Below are 18,222 nucleotides of genomic sequence, written 5' to 3' on the forward strand. Positions count from 1 at the left end.
TCCCGTTCAATCATGAGATCCTGCGGGAGGCGAACGCTCTCTGTCACCGTCTGCCGGTTCTCAACACGCTCAAGTTCAAGACAGACTTCTATGACGTGAGTGTTTCTGCTCTGTGCTGCTCTTCTGTCAGTGTTTAGGAGCCAGAACAATGTTTTAGTTCTGAATAAGGGTTAGATTACTGACTCTTGATCTGAAGCACGTTCACACAGCGACTGAAGTGTTTGTGCTGATGTGAACCGTTTCACACGAGTTCTCTCGTCCTGCAGCAATGTAATGACGTGGGTCTGATGGCGTATCTGGGGACCATCACCAAAACCTGCAACAGCATGAACCAGTTCATCAACAAGTTCAACGTTCTGTACGACAGGCAGGGCATCGGCCGGCGCATGAGGGGCCTGTTCTTCTGAAACACCTCAGTCTTATCTTTCTGACCGTCATCGCTGTAAATACAAGGAACGTGATGTCTTTGGTTAACTTTACTGTTGCATGTACAGATATCACACACAACCCTCCTGTAACTGAGTCAGGTTTATTTCTATAGCGCTTTATAATTTACTGATTCCTGTTTATTACTGTGAAACTATCATTTCGACTTCCTTTATGAAACAACCCTACAGAATACAGTTTTCTTATCGGGTTAAGTATTCATTTTTTTCTGAGAAATTTTTCAAGAGGTTGAAATAAAATCACATCTTTACTCACACAGATCATCTGAAGGAACAAACATGTTCATAATTTGTTTATGCTTATTTTTATTTTTTTATATGTACCTGTTGTTTTTCAGTGTAAAAGTGATTTATTGGCCATTAAAAAAATAACTGGATGATACTTCAAAAAAGAGTAATATGTAGCGCTCCGTGGCTGCTGTATGAGACGAGAGCATTAACCCTTGACCTCCCTGTAAGACACTCCACAGCTCTAACTACTTCTGGAAATTAGAATTTTAAGATAAACTTCCAAATTATTCATTAAAACATGATATCTGTTAACTATTTCCCAGGTGAATGTAATTCAGAAACGATGCTTTTTAATAAAGTGGTTCAGTAAGTTCAAAACAGAAGTCTTTATTTTAATAATAGTTGAAAAGAGATTCTTGCACGATCTGCTCATGCATGCATCCTAGAGCTTTATGACCCTATTTTAATAGTTTACACCAAACCCAGGCTGTGTGTGTGTGGGTTATTAATGCTCACGCTGCAGAACTTTAAACGCTAACAGATGTGACGCTCAAACTAACGAGGCTCAAACCTGCAGCTTTAAGTGCGCGAGCGGAGACGCTCCCAGCAGGAGGTGCGTTCACAAGCATCTGTTTCCTGTAGCCTCAGGATTCAGGACAGACTCACAGGGTGAAAACTACTCCATATTTTATTCAACTTTCTTAACATCAATCATAATGAATCACAATGAATTCAGAAGCTCTATGCGCTGTCTGGCGTCTCTGCCGCGGGGTACTGGTGTCGGAGCGGGTCGTAGAGCTCAGAGCCGTAGTTGTAGGGATAAAGGTGGCCGTAATACGGTTGTGGATATTTCTTACTGACGCCCCCCAGCGGCTCCGGCGTGTCCTCGTCTGTCTCGGGCGGCGGCGGGGGGGCTTTACCCTTCATGGGCCGCGGCGGCCGGTCGATCAGGCAGTCAGGGTCCCAGTAAGGGTCGCAGTCGTACTCCATTCCCTTGAAGACGATGGGGGCCGGTGGAGGGGGCGGGGCCGGATCGTATTTCTTGGAGGGGGCGGGAGAGGGGGTGGGGCCTTCCAGCTTGCAGGTGGGGTGATAGCGCGGGTCACACAGCACCGGCACGGCTCCGCTCGGCATGTACACGATGTGTGGCTTGCACTGGGGGTCTTTACTGTTGCACAGATAGATAACATCAGCCTGAGTGATGGGCGGAGTCACGGGGGCTTTGACTGCAGCTGGGGGCGGGGCTGGGGGCGGAGCTGGCTTGCAGCTCTTGTCTTTGGCAGGGTCACATTTGGGAAGCGGAGGCAGGTGAGGAACCCCTAGTTTGCTCTGGTAGTACGAGGCGTTGGGGCCGTAGACCTGCTCCAGGTGTCTCATCTGCTGGTACAGCATGCGGATCCTGTCGACCTCGTACAGCTGCGGGAGGACAAGAGCAGAGCAGAGTCACATACACCAGATAAAGGCAGTGAGGGTCTGTGAAGGTTTGTGAGGATATGTGAGGATCTGTAAGGATCTGTGAAGATCTGTGAGGATCTGTGAAGGTTTGTGAGGATATGTGAGGATCTGTGAGGGTCTGTGAAGATCTGTGAGGATCTGTGAAGGACTGTGAGGATCTGTGAAGGTCTTAGGATCTGTGAGGATCTGTGAGGTTCTGTGAAGATCTGTGAGGATCTGTGAGGGTATGTGAGGATCTGCTATCACTTACGCCCTCCGTGTGTCCGATGCTGCTGTAGTATCTGTAATACGCCTGGAAGTCTGGACTTTGCCTGTGCCAGCGAGGATCGGCGCTGCGTCTCGGGCGAGAGCTGGACAGGAATTCATTCGCCTTGTTGGAGTCGATACTGACTGAAGCACCATCTAAGACACACACACACACACACACACACACACACACACACACACACACACACACACAAGCTCTGAGAGATGAAAGCCAGGGGAATTTTCTTCATTTCAAGACATAAACTAATATTAGATCTTTTCAGTGAGTACGGAGATGTTCACCTTCCTGTTTGAGGATATTCAACAGGGATTTTGCCTCAAGCATACCTTAAGTAAAAAACAAAAACATTTTGTAGCACAATGTATATATAATAAAGATGACACATTTTACAAAGTTTACACAATTGCTTATACTGCTAAGAAATACACAGCACATGAAGGTGAATGAAAGCTCACATGGCAGCAGCAGAAGGAACAACAGTCTCACTGCAGACATCATGACCTCTGACCTGCAGACATATACTGAATCTGAACATACCATACCACAGAACAAGACAAACAGTCATGAAGGCTACTAAACCCCTCTCTAAGTGTTCCTGAAGCAGAGTAAGCATTAAAAGTGACAGAGTTTCACTCACCTCTCCAGTGATGCCTCTCCGTCGCTGAGCGCGCACAGGTCATCTTATACTCGTGCTCCGCCGCTCTTCTGTCAATCACTCGAGTTCAGCCTCACTATTGGTCAGATCCGAGGAAAGCCACGCCCACTGCTGCAGTGGACCACACCGTCGAGAGTTTCAGGTTTGAATCTTCCGTCCTTCATCAGTTCGGTCGCGTGTGAGCGCCTGTCGCCGGATTATTGTCGGTTTAGTTGAAAACAGATGTTTTCCGCCCCGCTGAATCTTTAAAAGCTGCTAATAAAACTGTTCTGCAGACGCGACACATTCCCGAAACTCCCTTCCCCTATTATCGCTTTTATTTTCATCCTGAGGAAAAGTCTCGAACACGTCTTCACCTGCTCACACACACACTTCTGAAGAGAAAACACACACTTCTGAAGAGAAACTCCTGAATCTGATGCTCTCCTTATGTTTATTAAGGTGTGGAGAAGAGAAATGAAAAATTCTGAAGAAATTAAAGCATGGGCTAATGCTGAAAATTTATTAATATCGATGTGTCCATTAAAAAGACTCGTAGAGGGAAAATTGCTCAAAATGTTAATATCATAGCAACACACATATTAATCTTTTTTTACTTGTTTTTATGCAGTCTATGGTTTTAACACAGTTATTATTATTCAATGGTCAGGAAGGGGTTAGATTTTTTATTTCACTTAGTATGAAGACTTTATGTTCACTTTCACACCCTGAAGGGGAATTATTTCAATAATTAAACTATTTCAAAATGGGTCTACTGAGAGAGCCCAAATGTTTTATCCTTACTTCAGGAATTTGTATCCGGTGTTCAGGGAAAATATTAATATTAGCTCCTACAAGCTGTTTTATGGATGGTGACTGTAATATTATTAGTAAAATCTTATTAGTTATTCGTTACACTACTAGTTACTGCTGAAAGTAATATTACTGTAGTTACTGCCAGTCACCGTTTACAATAAGGTTTAATTTTCTTTTCTTTTTTTACTTTAGTTAATTAGATTTGGTATAAGCTAACCCTGAAAATATTAATTTCGACATTTACTTTATTAAAATCAAATAACATCTGTTAGTGACCTGTAATATGTGTAGAGAAGAAGATCTGACATGCACAACACAGCTGAACCATGCATTTTTAAGTACCGTTAAATTAATATAGATTAAAACAATTCGAAAAACTACGTTAATTGGAGAAACTTTGCCAACATTCAACAACGTACAGAATTAATTAAGGACCGCATAAACACGGTTGCTGTGGTTCCCTAATAGTATCACTCATCCAATCAGGCATCACTCTGTTCGGACCTGAACCAATCACCGTTCAGACCACCCGAGACAACAGCCAATCATCTTCCAGAAAACTGGCATCTTCACTTTGACTGGTAACCAGTGAGTGTTTTCGCGCTCAATCGACACACATCAGTATTTTTCACACCGCGTCTGCTAGTGATCAATAACTGGAAATACACCTGATCAATAATTGGAAATCTGCCTGATCGATAACTGGAAATACACCGAAGTTGGCCATTAACTGATTCTGAGGTGAGTTTTTCTTCAGACTGATGATCGAGTTTTAAAAGAAATTTACCCAAACAGGTTCCAATTCTCTGAGGTAAAAGACGGTTTTTCTCGTGTGGATTTAGCATCCGATTTAATTTATATTATAAATAATATGATTTTATCCTTTTTCCTGGAGTGAAGAAGGTTTTTTGGTCCTAACCATCATGTGTGCGCGGTTTTCTTCAGTTATTTTACGATTGCATTGGTTTAATGCTAGAGCAGTTCTTAGCGCTAAAGTTTATTGACAGAGTTAACGTTTAACTAACGGTTGAGAATGCGGCCAACACAAAACCGAACTAATGTACTTATTAATTCAGGCTAACTATGAAACTTACGACCAGTTATTTCTGTCAACATTCAGCCGATTTTCTCAGCGGCCTTGGATCTGAATTTCTTTCCCATATTTATTTTTTCTAGTCTATAACGTTAACGTTAAGCGGCTCACAAAAGCGGTTAGGAAAAGTGCGCTTAAATCTCAGACTCTCCCACGTGACCAACTGACAGCTCTCGAGTAAAGAATAACGCATTTTCCTTTTTCCTCATTTATCTTGAATTAATTGCTTACACATGCTCCATACATCAAGTTCAGCTCCTGCATCCAACTCTACATTTACCTTATTCTAGCAAGAATTTTAATTCGAATTAATCTGATTGTGGGTTTTTCCCAACAGAATGTGCAGGGCAGAGGAGTTACACAAATCCAAGGCGAGTGTTTACATGTCGAATTTCTTTTAAACTTCCTTTTTCTTTTGAACGATTCGCGTCATTTTTCGAATCAGAATATGTGCAGAGTTAAGTTTGGTTAACGTTACGTAGTGACGCATTAAGTGACGCACTTAACGTAATTAATCCTAACAGAGCTGGAGATGACGGAGCTTCGGCTGGGAACACACAGTCATCATTGGTAAGAGCTGTGAGAGTTTTTTAGTAGATTATTTATAAAGCGTTTGTGTTTAATGACAAAAACAACAGTCGATTACTGCCCTTGATATTGGAATCGCGGTATTTTTTCATCGCTATAATGCAGATAAAGAGGGTCTTTTTGAAAAACGCCGATTTTCCAAATTAAGTTTAGCAATTATATTTTGTCGTCTTTCATGAAGACCACATTAGTGACCACATTTTGTTAATATAAATAACTGCTCATGGAAAAATACTTACTTCTAATTAGACTGTAGCTTATAACATCTAATTTTGTGTAAAAATGTGACAACATACAAGATTTTAGAAACAATACAAGTTTTAAACATTTATAATGCCAATAACACAATAGTCAAGTCAAGTCACCTTTATATAGCGATTTAAACAAAATACATTGCGTCAAAGCACTGAACAACATTCATTAGGAAAACGGTGTGTCAATAATGCAAAATGATAGTTAAAGGCAGTTCATCATTGAATTCAGTGATGTCATCTCTGTTCAGTTTAAATAGTGTCTGTGCATTTATTTGCAATCAAGTCAATGATATCGCTGTAGATGAAGTGACCCCAACTAAGCAAGCCAGAGGCGACAGCGGCAAGGAACCGAAACTCCATCGGTGACAGAATGGAGAAAAAAACCTTGGGAGAAACCAGGCTCAGTTGGGGTCAGTTCTCCTCTGACCAGACGAAACCAGTAGTTCAATTCCAGACTGCAGCAAAGTCAGATTGTGCAGAAGAATCATCTGTTTCCTGTGGTCTTGTTCTGGTGCTCCTCTGAGACAAGGTCTTTACAGGGGATCTGTATCTGGGGCTCTAGTTGTCCTGGTCTCCGCTGTCTTTCAGGGCAGTAGAGGTCCTTTCTAGGAGCTGATCCACCATCTGGTCTGGATACGTACTGGATCCGGGTGACTGCAGTGACCCTCTGATCTGGACACAGACTGGATCTGTAATTTGTTTAATAAGCGTGCAGAACAACCACCCAATAAAGCATTTCAATAATCTAACCTTGAAGTCATAAATGCATGGATTAACATTTCTGCATTTGACATTGAGAGCATAGGCCGTAATTTAGATATATTTTTGAGATGGAAAAATGCAGTTTTACAAATGCTAGAAACGTGTCTTTCTAAGGAAAGATTGCGATCAAGTAGCACACCTAGGTTCCTAACTGATGACGAAGAATTGACAGAGCACCCATCAAGTCTTAGACAGTGTTCTAGGTTATTACAAGCAGTTTTTAGGTCCTATAATTAACACCTCTGTTTTTTTCAGAATTTAGCAGTAAGAAATTACTCGTCATCCAGTTTTTTATATCGACTATGAATTAAGATTTAAGAAAATATATAAGAAATATAGAGCTGAGTATCATCAGCACAACAGTGATACACACTTGTGTACCAGAGGAAGGGGGTTAATTGAAGAAAATATATAAATATACAATAAATGACTCAGAACATGTAATTATTTAATAAACTGTTGTTGTGTTATAAAATTATACCTTTTATTCAAGGAAATTTTTTAATGACTGAAAATTCAAGGTATAGGTTTGTCACCCATACACACTCACAAACAAACAAACACACACACAAATTGTGAATGGCTTATATAGAGAAAGTGAGCAAAGAGCGCTGCATTTATCAGTGTTGAATCTGCCGGTCACTTCAGTGCAGATTTGTATCTGTCTGTCTGCTGATGGATTGATCAATAACTCTGTTGTGTATGTGTTGATCTGCAGAACAGCATGGATGAGTCCGCAGCGTACAGGTAAACTAGTGACCGCACAGATACTAACACGCTAATGATGTCATTGTCCTCCTGAACACCTGTGTGTGTCTGTGATGCAGTTCAGAGGATGAGGACGTCTCTCTCACCGGAAGTGACTTTGAGTTCCATCTCACAACCTCTAAGAGAAAACTCAACTCGACTCAGGGAGCTGCAGTGAGTACACACACACACACACACAAACATACACACACACACACACACACACACACACACAAACATACACACACACTTATACTCACACACACACTTACACTCACTCTCCCTCTCTCACACACACACACACACTTACACACACACACTCTCACACACAGACACGCTCACACACACACACACACACTTACACAGCGACACACACTTACACTCACACACACTCACTCTCACACACACACACACACACATGCACGCACGCGCACACACACACTCACTCTCACACACAAACACACTCATTCTCACACACACACACACACACACACACACACTCATTCTCACTCACTCACACACATACACACACACACACAGTCACAATCTCACACACACACACACACACACACACAAACATACACACACACACACACACACACACACACACACAAACATACACACACACTTATACTCACACACACACTTACACTCACTCTCCCTCTCTCACACACACACACACACTTACACACACACACTCTCACACACAGACACGCTCACACACACACACACACACTTACACAGCGACACACACTTACACTCACACACACTCACTCTCACACACACACACACATGCACGCACGCGCACACACACACTCACTCTCACACACAAACACACTCATTCTCACACACACACACACACACACACACACACTCATTCTCACTCACTCACACACATACACACACACACACACACACACTCTCACACACACAGTCACAATCTCACACACACACACACACACAGTACAAATGTGTGTTTTAACCGTTTCTCCTTTCCTTTGGAGTCTCCTAAGAGGGTTCGTCATCTGTCAGTCAGCGGCTCCAGCCAATCACAGACACCGGAGGAGTCTCGGGGCCTCGGGTCCCACGGTGCTCAGACGGAGGGGCGCATCACTGCCTGTCATCTGTATGAAGCGGTGCGGTCCGGCCGCAGTGCACTGCTGGTGAGAGACCACCGATGCTGATGATCGGGGGGGATTTCATATGCTCAGTCCTCTGATTGGCTCTCTCTTAGACGGTGATAGATGATTGGCTGGAGGAGTACAGAAGAGATCGAGAGGCGGGGATTCTGGAGCTCATCAACTTTGTGGTTCAGTGCAGTGGCTGTAAAGGTGACACAGATCAGACACAGACCTAAAGATATCATGTGTGTTTCTGAAACAAATGAGTTGTGTTGTGTTTCAGGTGTCGTCACCAGAGAGATGTTCAGCCGCCTGCAGAACGCTGATATAATTAGTCACCTGACTACAGAGTTTAACGAGGTCAGGGGAGTCAACACATCACATTTCTGTTTTTGACCCCAGTCGTATAGCTTTCCCTGTAAAGGTGCGCTCACATTTCCTGCTGCTCTAGAACATTAGGAGCAGAGTTACTGAACAGGGCAATGGCTTGAGTGTAGATGGGAGTGAAAAGATCTGCATTTCTAAGTCATTTCAAAGGAAATCAATGAGGGATTTCACATGATGGATGTTGGGATTGAGTTTGGTTGAAATTAAAAGTTTTTTTATGTTAGCTGTTTGATAACTTCGTGAAGCCAAGGGCTAATTACATTACATATATTACAAGATCTGTCTGCGATAAAACAAATGAGCATTCTGATACATCGCCCCCCTAAACTTCTCTCTACCTCCTCTTCTTCTGAATCAGTTCTGGTTCAAACAAATATATCTTAATTCAACCGATTTTTCCGCTTGCCATTGTATCGTGTTTATAAAAAATATCTCTTTGGGTTTGAGTCTTTAATCTTTGTGACTTTATGGATCTTCTGTATGCAGGAACCGCTTTTAACAGATTGCATCATGTGTGTGGAAGCATATGGGCAGCAATGTTCAATTTGGAATGTATTATGTAAAATGACGATGCATTTTGCATTTGGTGCAAAATGAAAATGAAAATTAAATTACATCATTTTCATCTTATTTTAACGCTTTATAAGTTGCAAAATGAAAATGATTAGATATGTATAAGATGTTCAAGCAAAACCGTGGCAAAATTATCATTCAAATGCTATTTTTCTTAATTGCATTAACACTCACAGTCAAGACACTTACGATTGCATTTTCATTCAGTGTCCCACAATGATTGTAGCAAAATTCAAAGTGCACACTGAAAATGCATTCCGAGCCGATCACGTCTCTGCCCCCTCGCACCATGTCAATCACTCGTGAACAAGGCGGGGCTTACAGAAGGTCAGGAGACTCAAGACTAAAGAGGATTCAAGTGAGAGAACATGGTCAAGACAGTTGGTCCGTGTACATCTTGATCATTTCAGATTATGGCTTCGCTATTTCATTCGCACTTGTGGGCGGAGCTGAAACGCTGCTTTCATCTGATTGGTCAAATCGCTTCACCTTCAGCTCGGTCTTTTCATTCTTTCAGACAGAATAAGAGTCAGTGCGAGTGAAGCACTGTAATGTCTGAAACCACCGCTCACTGTTCATTAGCATAAGATTTAAATCAGATGTAGCTGGGCACATAATTCGTGCTGCTGCGGGGAAAAAAAGGAAAGAAAAAAAAGAAAAGGATTTATATTAGGGCTGTGCGATATGGACAAAAAAATATATATCACGTTTTGTTAATCAATTTTGCGATTTTGATTTTAATCAGGATTTTGACACACCCAGACATGCTTTACAGTCATAAATGCATTCAGTATAAATTTGAAACATATTTCCAAAAGAAAACCAATGAGAGCTTTATCAAAAAGTTGTAACGTCTCTAAAACAGACATAAGTCAAAATAATCACTTAGTAAAGATGTCACACAAAATGTCACACAAAACAAATGTGTTCAGGGATTTGTATTGTTTTGCCATGCATTGGTCATTGAGCTCACTGTAGCGGAGCCTCAGGTGTTATAAGTTTTGCCCAATATATTTATTGCCCATGGTTCACACATACTCCGTCTGCAGCGTGTATACAGTGAGTTATGTGTACGCGGTTCAGAAGCAGCAACGAGAGCGCGTTACTGTAACACATTAAAATCATGCACGAACGAATCTATCACTCACACGCAGACTTCCTTTGCTCTGTTAACAGACACGCGTGCTCAGATCAGAGACTGTATAAGACTCAGATACACACTCCCTTACAACGTGTCTCCTCTCGCTCAACCTGTGTCCTGTGCACTCACAACTCTATCTGTGCTCACGCGCAAGACATTCAATCTCTTCACTCCTTTCTATTTATAACCTTTTCTGTTCTCATCTTTTTACTGCGTGCAGTGTGAACGTTCTGATCCGTTAACATGGACTCGAAAGAAAGAGGCTACACATCACAGACAGAGAGTGTGAACCTGGAGCATATGCCCAATCGCCTCAATCAAATCACAATTTTATTTCAATTAATTGCCCAGCCCTAATTTACATATAAATATATAGGATTTATTTCTTGTTTATATTGATTAACCTGGAGCTGGCAGGTGATTGGACTGCTGTTGTTCTGAGCTGTTTCTGGAGACACACACACACACACACACACACTCCTCTGTGTTTCTGCAGGACTCTGTCAGTTATCCGCTGGTGTCGGTCGGCTCTCAGTGGAGGCACTTTCGTGAAGGTGTGTGTGAGTTTGTGTCTCTGCTGGTTCGTGGCTGTCGTAACAGTCTGCTGTACGATGATTTCCTCTTCTCGTCGTTCATCGCTCTGCTCACGGGTCTGGCCGACTCTCAGGTCCGAGCCTTCAGACACACCAGCACGCTCATCAGTGAGTCTCAGTCCGGCAGCGCACGAGGAGATGCTCCGTTAGTCAGTTACACTGGTTTAAAGTGTACCGTCCTCTGTGTGTGTGCGCAGCCATGCGGCTGATGTCGTCCATAGTGTCCGTCGCTGCGGAGGTGACCGCTCAAGCGCTGATGACCCGGAGACGCTGTGAGCTGGAGAAGAACAAGCCAGTTGAACACAGAGCCATAGACCGAATAGAAGAACTGGAGAGCTCTTACAGAGAGGTTAAACACACACACACACACACACACACTCTTGTCTGATAATGTCAGTGCCGTCGAATCAATATCACTGAATATTAAGTGTCTTTTTAAACCCCTTTGGTTAGACACAGGGCTTTATGTGAATATACTGTATGTATGCTGATAAAGTTGAATCAATTTGTTTTATAATAGTTAATTAAAGTGTAAGACTGTAAAGGTTTAGATTTTTTACATTTTGGTGTAGTGCCAAACTGAATTACTTTTATCTGCTGTGTGTCACTGCCATCACGAAGCAGTTCATCATCTGTGTGTGTTTTGCTTCCTTGATTGTTATTTTGCTGTTTATTACTGTGAAGCTGCTTTGAATCTGTATCATGTAAAGCGCTGTAGAAATAAATATGACGTGACTCAAGGCTTAGTGTGTGTGTGTGTGTGTGGCAGCTGCTGGAGCATCAGGAGGACCTGCGCTCTCTAATGAACGGGATCTTTAAGGGTGTTTTCATTCATCGGTATCGGGACAGAGTTCCTGAAATCCGTGCCATCTGCATGGAGGAGATGGGGGTGTGGCTCAGAGAAAACCCCGCCTCTTTCTTCAATGACGAGCACCTCAAATACGTGGGCTGGATGCTGCACGACAAGGTGTGATTAGCCTAAAAACACTCCGTGCTGCTCTGATGATCAGACCCATATACAAACCATTCTGCACTGATAAATGTGTGTGTGTGTGTGTGTGTGTGTGTGTCTTTCAGCAAGCTGCCGTGCGACTGCAGTGTGTGTTGACTTTGCAGAAACTGTACGTGGAGAAGGATTTCATCAGCCGGTTAGAGCTCTTTACCAGCCGCTTTAAGGTGAACACAAACACACAGATTATGTCATTGGAACACAGTTTAGGATATTTTAGATTTAGTCCGAGAGCTCTCAGTCCCTCCATTGAAGCTGTGTGTACTGTTTACTGTCCATGTCCAGAAAGGTAATAAAAACATCATCAGAGTAGTCCATGTGACATCAGAGGGTCAGTTAGAATTTGTTGAAGCATCGAAAATACATTTTGGTCCAAAAATAGCAAAAACTGACTGTATTCAGCATTGTCTTCTCTTCCGTGTCTGTTGTGAGAGAGAGTTCAAATCAAAACAGTCTGGATATCCAGTTCACGAACGAATCATTCAGCTCATCAAATCGAACTGAATCGTTTTAAACGGTCAACGGTTTAAATTTCCAATAAGCATTAATCCACAAATGATTAAGATGTTCACTTTTTTTAATGTGGCTGACACTCCCTCTGAGTTCAAACAAACCAATATCCCGGAGTAATGCATGCACTCACACAGTACACTGACTGAACTGCTGTGATGAACACCGAGCCGAGGCAGATAGCGAACAATAGACTGACTCGTTCAGATGCGTCTGATTCGTGAACCGAGGAGCCGATGATACTGCGCATGTGTGATTTAGCGTGAAGCAGACCGACACACAGAGCGTCTGAACCGAACTGATTCTGTGCTAGTGTTATGGGTGCAGGTAAACCAAAGGGTTGAATCAAGGGCAATCATCGCAAATGACGCCATTACGTCGAGCGCAAAAGAACCGGTGAACCATTTTCTTCAACCGGTTTATTGAATTGAACTGTCCGAAAGAACTTGAAATATTGTGATGTAATTTTGAAGCTATATCGCCCCCCACTGACAGGGAAACTAACCCTTTATACTCAGATGGATGTATGAGATCAAACCGTGTCAGACTGAAGCGCTCTCAGACCCGTGGCTCATCCCTGTTTTCTAACCCTGAATGAGAAGTGCTGTATAATTGTAGTAATTCATGGTTTATTTGGGGTATATTCATGTTTCAGCCGCTGGTCTTTAAATGTGTGTTTCTCTGCTCAGGAACGGATTCTGTGCATGATTCTGGATAAAGACTCAGACGTGGCAGTGGAAACGGTGAAGCTGTTACTGCTCATTAAACAGTGAGATTCTGTTCATTAATTAGCTGCTTTAGATGTGTGTTCACATTTAACAAAGTGATGTCGACCTGCTGTGAGTGTGAAAACATCGTGTGTGTGTGTGCGTGTGTGTGTGTGTGTGTGTGCGTGTGTGTGCGTGTGTGTGTGTGTGTGTGTGTGTGTGTGTGCGTGTTGCTTGTGTGCGTGTGTGCGCGTGTGCGTGTGTGTGTGTGTGTGTGTGCAGGCAGACAGATGAAGGCCTGAGTGAGGAGGAGTGTGCTGCTGTGTATCCGCTGGTTTTTGCCACACACCGTGGTCTCGCCTGCGCAGCCGGACGATTCCTGTACCTCACGTATGTTCAGCTTCATCATGACATCATCATCATCATCTCCTCACAAACCATCAGAAGTGTCACGTGTTGTGTGTGTGTGTGTGTGTGTGTGTGCAGGCTGTGCAGTGTGTTGGACGAGCGCTCAGACAAACGCAGTGTTTCTGTCCTCCGGTTGCTGGCACATTTCTTTATTGAGAGTGAGGTAAACCACATCCCATCATGCATTGCCCACATGCTTCTGTCTTCTCTTAGATCACATGATCGTTGTACTGTTGCAGTGAGCGTAAACACATTTTGTGCTAACCAGTTTTCTCCAACAGTTCAAATTATCGGATGCTAACATTGTCTTCTATGATGTGCAACACAAACACCTCTACTAAGATCTCAGAAAAAGTTGTCTGGGGTTTCATGACCCTTTAAATAAACATTTATCTTAATTTCTGGAGTATGAGCACAAATATTGTTGGTGTATGAATAAGAACTGTTTCGTGTTTGCTTCATAAATCCTGATGTCCCAGGTGTGCATCAATGTTTTAGCAAGATGAACTGTGACCGGAGCTGTGGTGTGTGTGTGTGTGTGTCAGTATCATGAACACGCGGCATATCTAGTCGATAGTCTGTGGGATGTTGCGGGGGAGGAGCTAAAAGACTGGGAACTGATGACATCACTACTGCTGCAGGAGAGTGGTGAGTGTGTGTCCAATCAGTCTTGTGATTCTCTGAGTGCTTTATGCAGACACAGGTGTGTGTGTGTGTGTGTGTGTGTGTGTGTGTGTGTGTGTGTGTGTGTGTGTTGTAGGTGTGGAGGACGAGCTGGAGAGCGCTCTGATTGACATCATGATGTGTGCAGTGAGACAGGCGTCTGAGGCCACGCCCCCCAGCTCTCGAGTGCAGAGGAAGGTGAGACTGACTAACTAAAGATAACGATATTAGCGTCCACACCTACGACTGATATCGTCTGTTTGTTCTAAGCGCATCACCTGCGTCTGCCTCTTTAAATTCTCCAGCTCGTTATAGCAGGATGGATTCTGATTGGCTGTCACTTTGTTTAGCTTTAGCTGTGAGCTTGCTAACCCACAATTCAACAGGACATTGATGTAGGGCTGCAACTTTCTAGATTAAATAATTAATTGATTAGACTTTTTTTTATTGGGTTAAGCTCTTATTGGGTGTTATTGCATAGCCTGTCCAATGCTGTCCTCCAAACAAGTGTGTGAACTCAGCGCTAGGAAAACAAATGCAGTAATTATGTCTGTGTTCTGTGTTATACATTATGTGCAAAATAACTAATATGGGTTGTCCTTTCAAAGCAGAAAGAAGGTTTAAATTGCTTGTTTTAAATCATAGAGATGATAAAGCACAAGCTCAGTGCTCTCAGGTAAGAGTACAGCTCTGTAGAAACACACATTCTGTCATTTCTGTATCCTATAATTCTAAGAAACTTATTGCATTTATATTCAGTTATACTAAGGGATCGTTCAATGCTTGAATCTGATTGGCTGAGGAACGTTCTGATGTGTGCAATTATTTTCTGGGAAATGCACAGCGAATGTATTTCCAGGCAGCTCTCCTGACCGCGTTACACTTCCATCGCTTTGTATTGTTGATGTAATAACGGTCGCGCAGTTTGCACAGAGAGCAGTTGTCAGCGCTGCCCTGACGATGTTATCAGTGAGAATAGTGTCGCAGCTTAAAGACTACACATCACATTTCTCACTAGTGATGTAACAGTGCTGTTTAGAGACACAGAGAGGTACGTTAGCCTAATCCACACAATCCCCCTCTCTCTCTCTTTCAAGGAGAGTACTTTTTGTACACGAAGAAAACAAAAATAACGACTCTATTCAACAATTCCTCTCCTCTGTGTCTCTCCACATCAGCGTAGCGTCACTTTGGCGAATCTGATCTGTATACAGATGGTGTTTGCTCTTCTGTGTCGATGCACTGTTCTCTTTCAAACCAAAGCGTAAATAAACATAAAACAATTCAATTCAATTCAAGTTTATTTGTATAGCGCTTTTTACAAAACAAATCGTTACAAAGCAACTTTACGGAAAATTATGTTTCTACAATATTTAGTAGTAGCTAGTAGTTTGTGCACATTTGACAGGATTTTAGAAAAAATAAAAATAATAATACAAGACGTAGTCAGCTAGACGATGAACTATCAATATTATTAACTAAGTTATTATATGATTCAGTCACACTTGTAGCAATATTTGTTAGTTCTGTTTGTTGATTCAGGGTTAGCATCATCTGAGGTCCTCTGAGGGTCAGCATCATCTCTTCTCAGGTGTTCTGGATCCAGACTGGAGCTTGTGTAAATCCTAGTTACCACGGGATGAAGATCCAGCAGAAACAGAGAAACACATAGAGACATCATTAGCATAGCTGCTGATCCAACAGAGTTAAATCAGTTTAACCCAAGCTAATGAATAAAAATGCACCTTTGATCAGAGGCAACTACACTCACAATTTAAGAGATACATTATTCGAATGCTTGGCGAAAGAGATGTGTTTTTAATCTAGATTTAAACAGAGAGAGTGTGTCTGAACCTCGAACATTATCAGGAAGGCTATTCCAGAGTTTGGGAGCCAAATGTGAGAAAGCTCTACCTCCTTTAGTGGACTTTGCTATCCTAGGAACTACCAAAAGTCCAGTGTTTTGTGACCTTAGGGTGCGTGATGGGTTGTATCGTGGTAGAAGGCTAGTTAGGTACGCAGGAGCTAAACCATTTAGGGCCTTATAGGTAAGTAATGATAATTTGTAACTGATGCGGAATTTAATAGGTAGCCAGTGCAGAGACTGTAAAATTGGGGTAATATGATCATATTTTCTTGACCTGGTGAGGACTCTAGCTGCTGTATTTTGGACGACCTGTAGCTTGTTTATTGAAGAAGCAGGACAACCACCTAGAAGTGCATTACAATAGTCCAGTCTAGAGGTCATGAATGCATGAACTAGCTTTTCTGCATCAGAAACAGATAACATGTTTCATAGCTTGGCAATGTTTCTAAGATGGAAGAATGCAGTTTTTGTAACATTGGAAATATGATTTTCAAAAGACAAATTGCTGTCTAATATAACACCCAGATTTCTGACTGTAGAGGAAGTAACAGTACATCCGTCTAGTTGCAGATTGTAATAATTATAAACACTTATCTTTGTGGCACGGCTGACACAGACAAGTGTACACTGACTGCGTTCAGCTCATATTCTCCTAAATGATGCTACGCTGATGGGGAGAGACACACATCAGAAGGTCTAGCCGAGGTGAGGCTGCTTCTCGTCGGATAGATGATCACTGATCTCCTTCTGATCACGTGGAGCTCACTGTCTCTGAGATCGGCGAAACACATCTTTAATAGGCGCTGTCTTTATAAATAAACCACAGATTTGAGTTTTAAACAACTACGTTCTCGCCTGAAATACTTTTAAAAATACATTTCATGACACAATAACAGTAATATTTTGAAACTTATCCGAATAAATTGTGGTTGAACTCAATCAAAGCTGCGTGAACTCAACCAATCAGGATGTTTAGTGATCCAAGCCCCGTCCCCGAAAGTTCAGGAACTTTGAAAAAGTACCACCTCGCCAGCAGGGACTTTCTGAGGGGCATTTTTTTACCCAGAACTTTATTTAGTTCCTGGTTAGGGTTAGTTAGGCTAGTACCAGGCCAAAGTCCCTAGTTCCTGGGTAAAGTTCCTGCGGTGGAAACACGGCAAGAGTTTGTGAGCGGAGGGTGTGAGGAGTGACTGGAGCGAGGAGCAATTCATGCCAATGGCCCATAATATAACTGCATATTTAGCAAGAATTCACATGTTAAACATATTTAGCCATAGCTTGATACAGATAATTTGTCAGATCAGAAGATTATAATGATGGCATAATTGAGCAGGAAGTTATAGGCTAGTTCTCAAGGAGTTTGTCTGTTCCTTTTACTGAATATTTTTGGGTTAAAGCATGATGCTGCTGAGTGAGAGAGATGTTTCCCTACGAAATGAAGAAGACCGCAGCAGCACAAGCACAGCATATCCGCAGGGTTCCTCGTTGCTCGGCTCGCCAAGCTTTACTTTTGTGGCTCGCATGGCAGTAAATAATAGTGATATGATCAAGCAGTCAAAAAACATTAAAAACAAGCAGGACTATAACATAACCCATTTAAAAACTCATTAAAGGCCATCTTTCAATTTAATTGTATAACTTAATTGATACGGAATCTTGTATGAAAATGTTAATTTAAAAAGACACATAAGAATACATATGGTTTACAACACCCACGGGCAGAAGTTAAGAAAAAAGTGTACCTATTCTAAGCTACGCTCCAAGAAACCGCCTTTTCCTGACTAACACAGATCTGTGTGTGTGTTGAAGAACCTGACGGCGCGGGAGAAGAGGCTTCAGGCTCAAGAGCGAAGACGCATCACAAACCATTTCATCCCCCAGCTGCCTCAGTTACTGGCGAAGGTGAGTGTGATGAGAGCCGGACTAGAGATGTGTAGATCTCTGAAGAT

General features: G+C 42.4%; 3 protein-coding genes across 6 annotated transcripts in view; 2 read left to right on the forward strand and 1 right to left on the reverse strand.

Annotated features, from left to right (window-relative positions):
• Positions 1–1,051, forward strand: part of LOC113058084 (COP9 signalosome complex subunit 6-like) — a 5,075-nt gene extending 4,024 nt beyond the window's left edge. Inside the window, exons 9-10 of the mRNA XM_026225771.1 lie at positions 1–95; positions 267–1,051. The exon at positions 1–95 is cut by the window's left edge and continues 6 nt beyond it. Of these exons, the coding sequence (XP_026081556.1) occupies positions 1–95; positions 267–407 (236 nt within the window). The 3' untranslated portion in view covers positions 408–1,051. The remainder of the gene's footprint in view (positions 96–266) is intronic.
• A 296-nt stretch (positions 1,052–1,347) lies between these two features.
• On the reverse strand, positions 1,348–3,423 carry LOC113058086 (leucine-rich repeat extensin-like protein 3). The gene is made up of 5 exons (XM_026225773.1): positions 3,038–3,423; positions 2,856–2,908; positions 2,682–2,726; positions 2,383–2,534; positions 1,348–2,093 (listed from the first exon to the last, which is right to left on the reverse strand). Exons 2-5 carry the CDS (start codon positions 2,896–2,898, stop codon positions 1,419–1,421), a joined length of 915 nt encoding a protein of 304 aa, XP_026081558.1. The 5' UTR covers positions 2,899–2,908; positions 3,038–3,423; the 3' UTR covers positions 1,348–1,418.
• Positions 3,424–4,427: 1,004 nt separating this feature from the next.
• Positions 4,428–18,222, forward strand: part of stag3 (STAG3 cohesin complex component) — a 54,441-nt gene continuing 40,646 nt past the window's right edge. The window contains exons 1-17 of one of the 4 annotated variants that reach the window (XM_026225709.1): positions 4,429–4,591; positions 5,468–5,513; positions 7,266–7,294; positions 7,375–7,468; positions 8,296–8,457; positions 8,529–8,625; positions 8,699–8,775; positions 11,013–11,217; positions 11,307–11,458; positions 11,879–12,076; positions 12,187–12,285; positions 13,318–13,397; positions 13,618–13,725; positions 13,822–13,906; positions 14,289–14,391; positions 14,504–14,604; positions 18,083–18,175. In XM_026225709.1, the coding sequence (XP_026081494.1) occupies positions 7,272–7,294; positions 7,375–7,468; positions 8,296–8,457; positions 8,529–8,625; positions 8,699–8,775; positions 11,013–11,217; positions 11,307–11,458; positions 11,879–12,076; positions 12,187–12,285; positions 13,318–13,397; positions 13,618–13,725; positions 13,822–13,906; positions 14,289–14,391; positions 14,504–14,604; positions 18,083–18,175 (1,677 nt within the window). In that variant the 5' untranslated portion in view covers positions 4,429–4,591; positions 5,468–5,513; positions 7,266–7,271. Of the gene's footprint in view, positions 4,592–5,467; positions 5,514–7,265; positions 7,295–7,374; positions 7,469–8,295; positions 8,458–8,528; positions 8,626–8,698; positions 8,776–11,012; positions 11,218–11,306; positions 11,459–11,878; positions 12,077–12,186; positions 12,286–13,317; positions 13,398–13,617; positions 13,726–13,821; positions 13,907–14,288; positions 14,392–14,503; positions 14,605–18,082; positions 18,176–18,222 lie in introns of all 4 variants that reach the window. The other 3 variants (XM_026225711.1, XM_026225708.1, XM_026225710.1) reach the window with 3 other exon arrangements.

This window comes from Carassius auratus, chromosome 39 (genome assembly GCF_003368295.1).
Source record: "Carassius auratus strain Wakin chromosome 39, ASM336829v1, whole genome shotgun sequence".
In the NCBI taxonomy this organism is placed as follows: domain Eukaryota; kingdom Metazoa; phylum Chordata; class Actinopteri; order Cypriniformes; family Cyprinidae; genus Carassius; species Carassius auratus.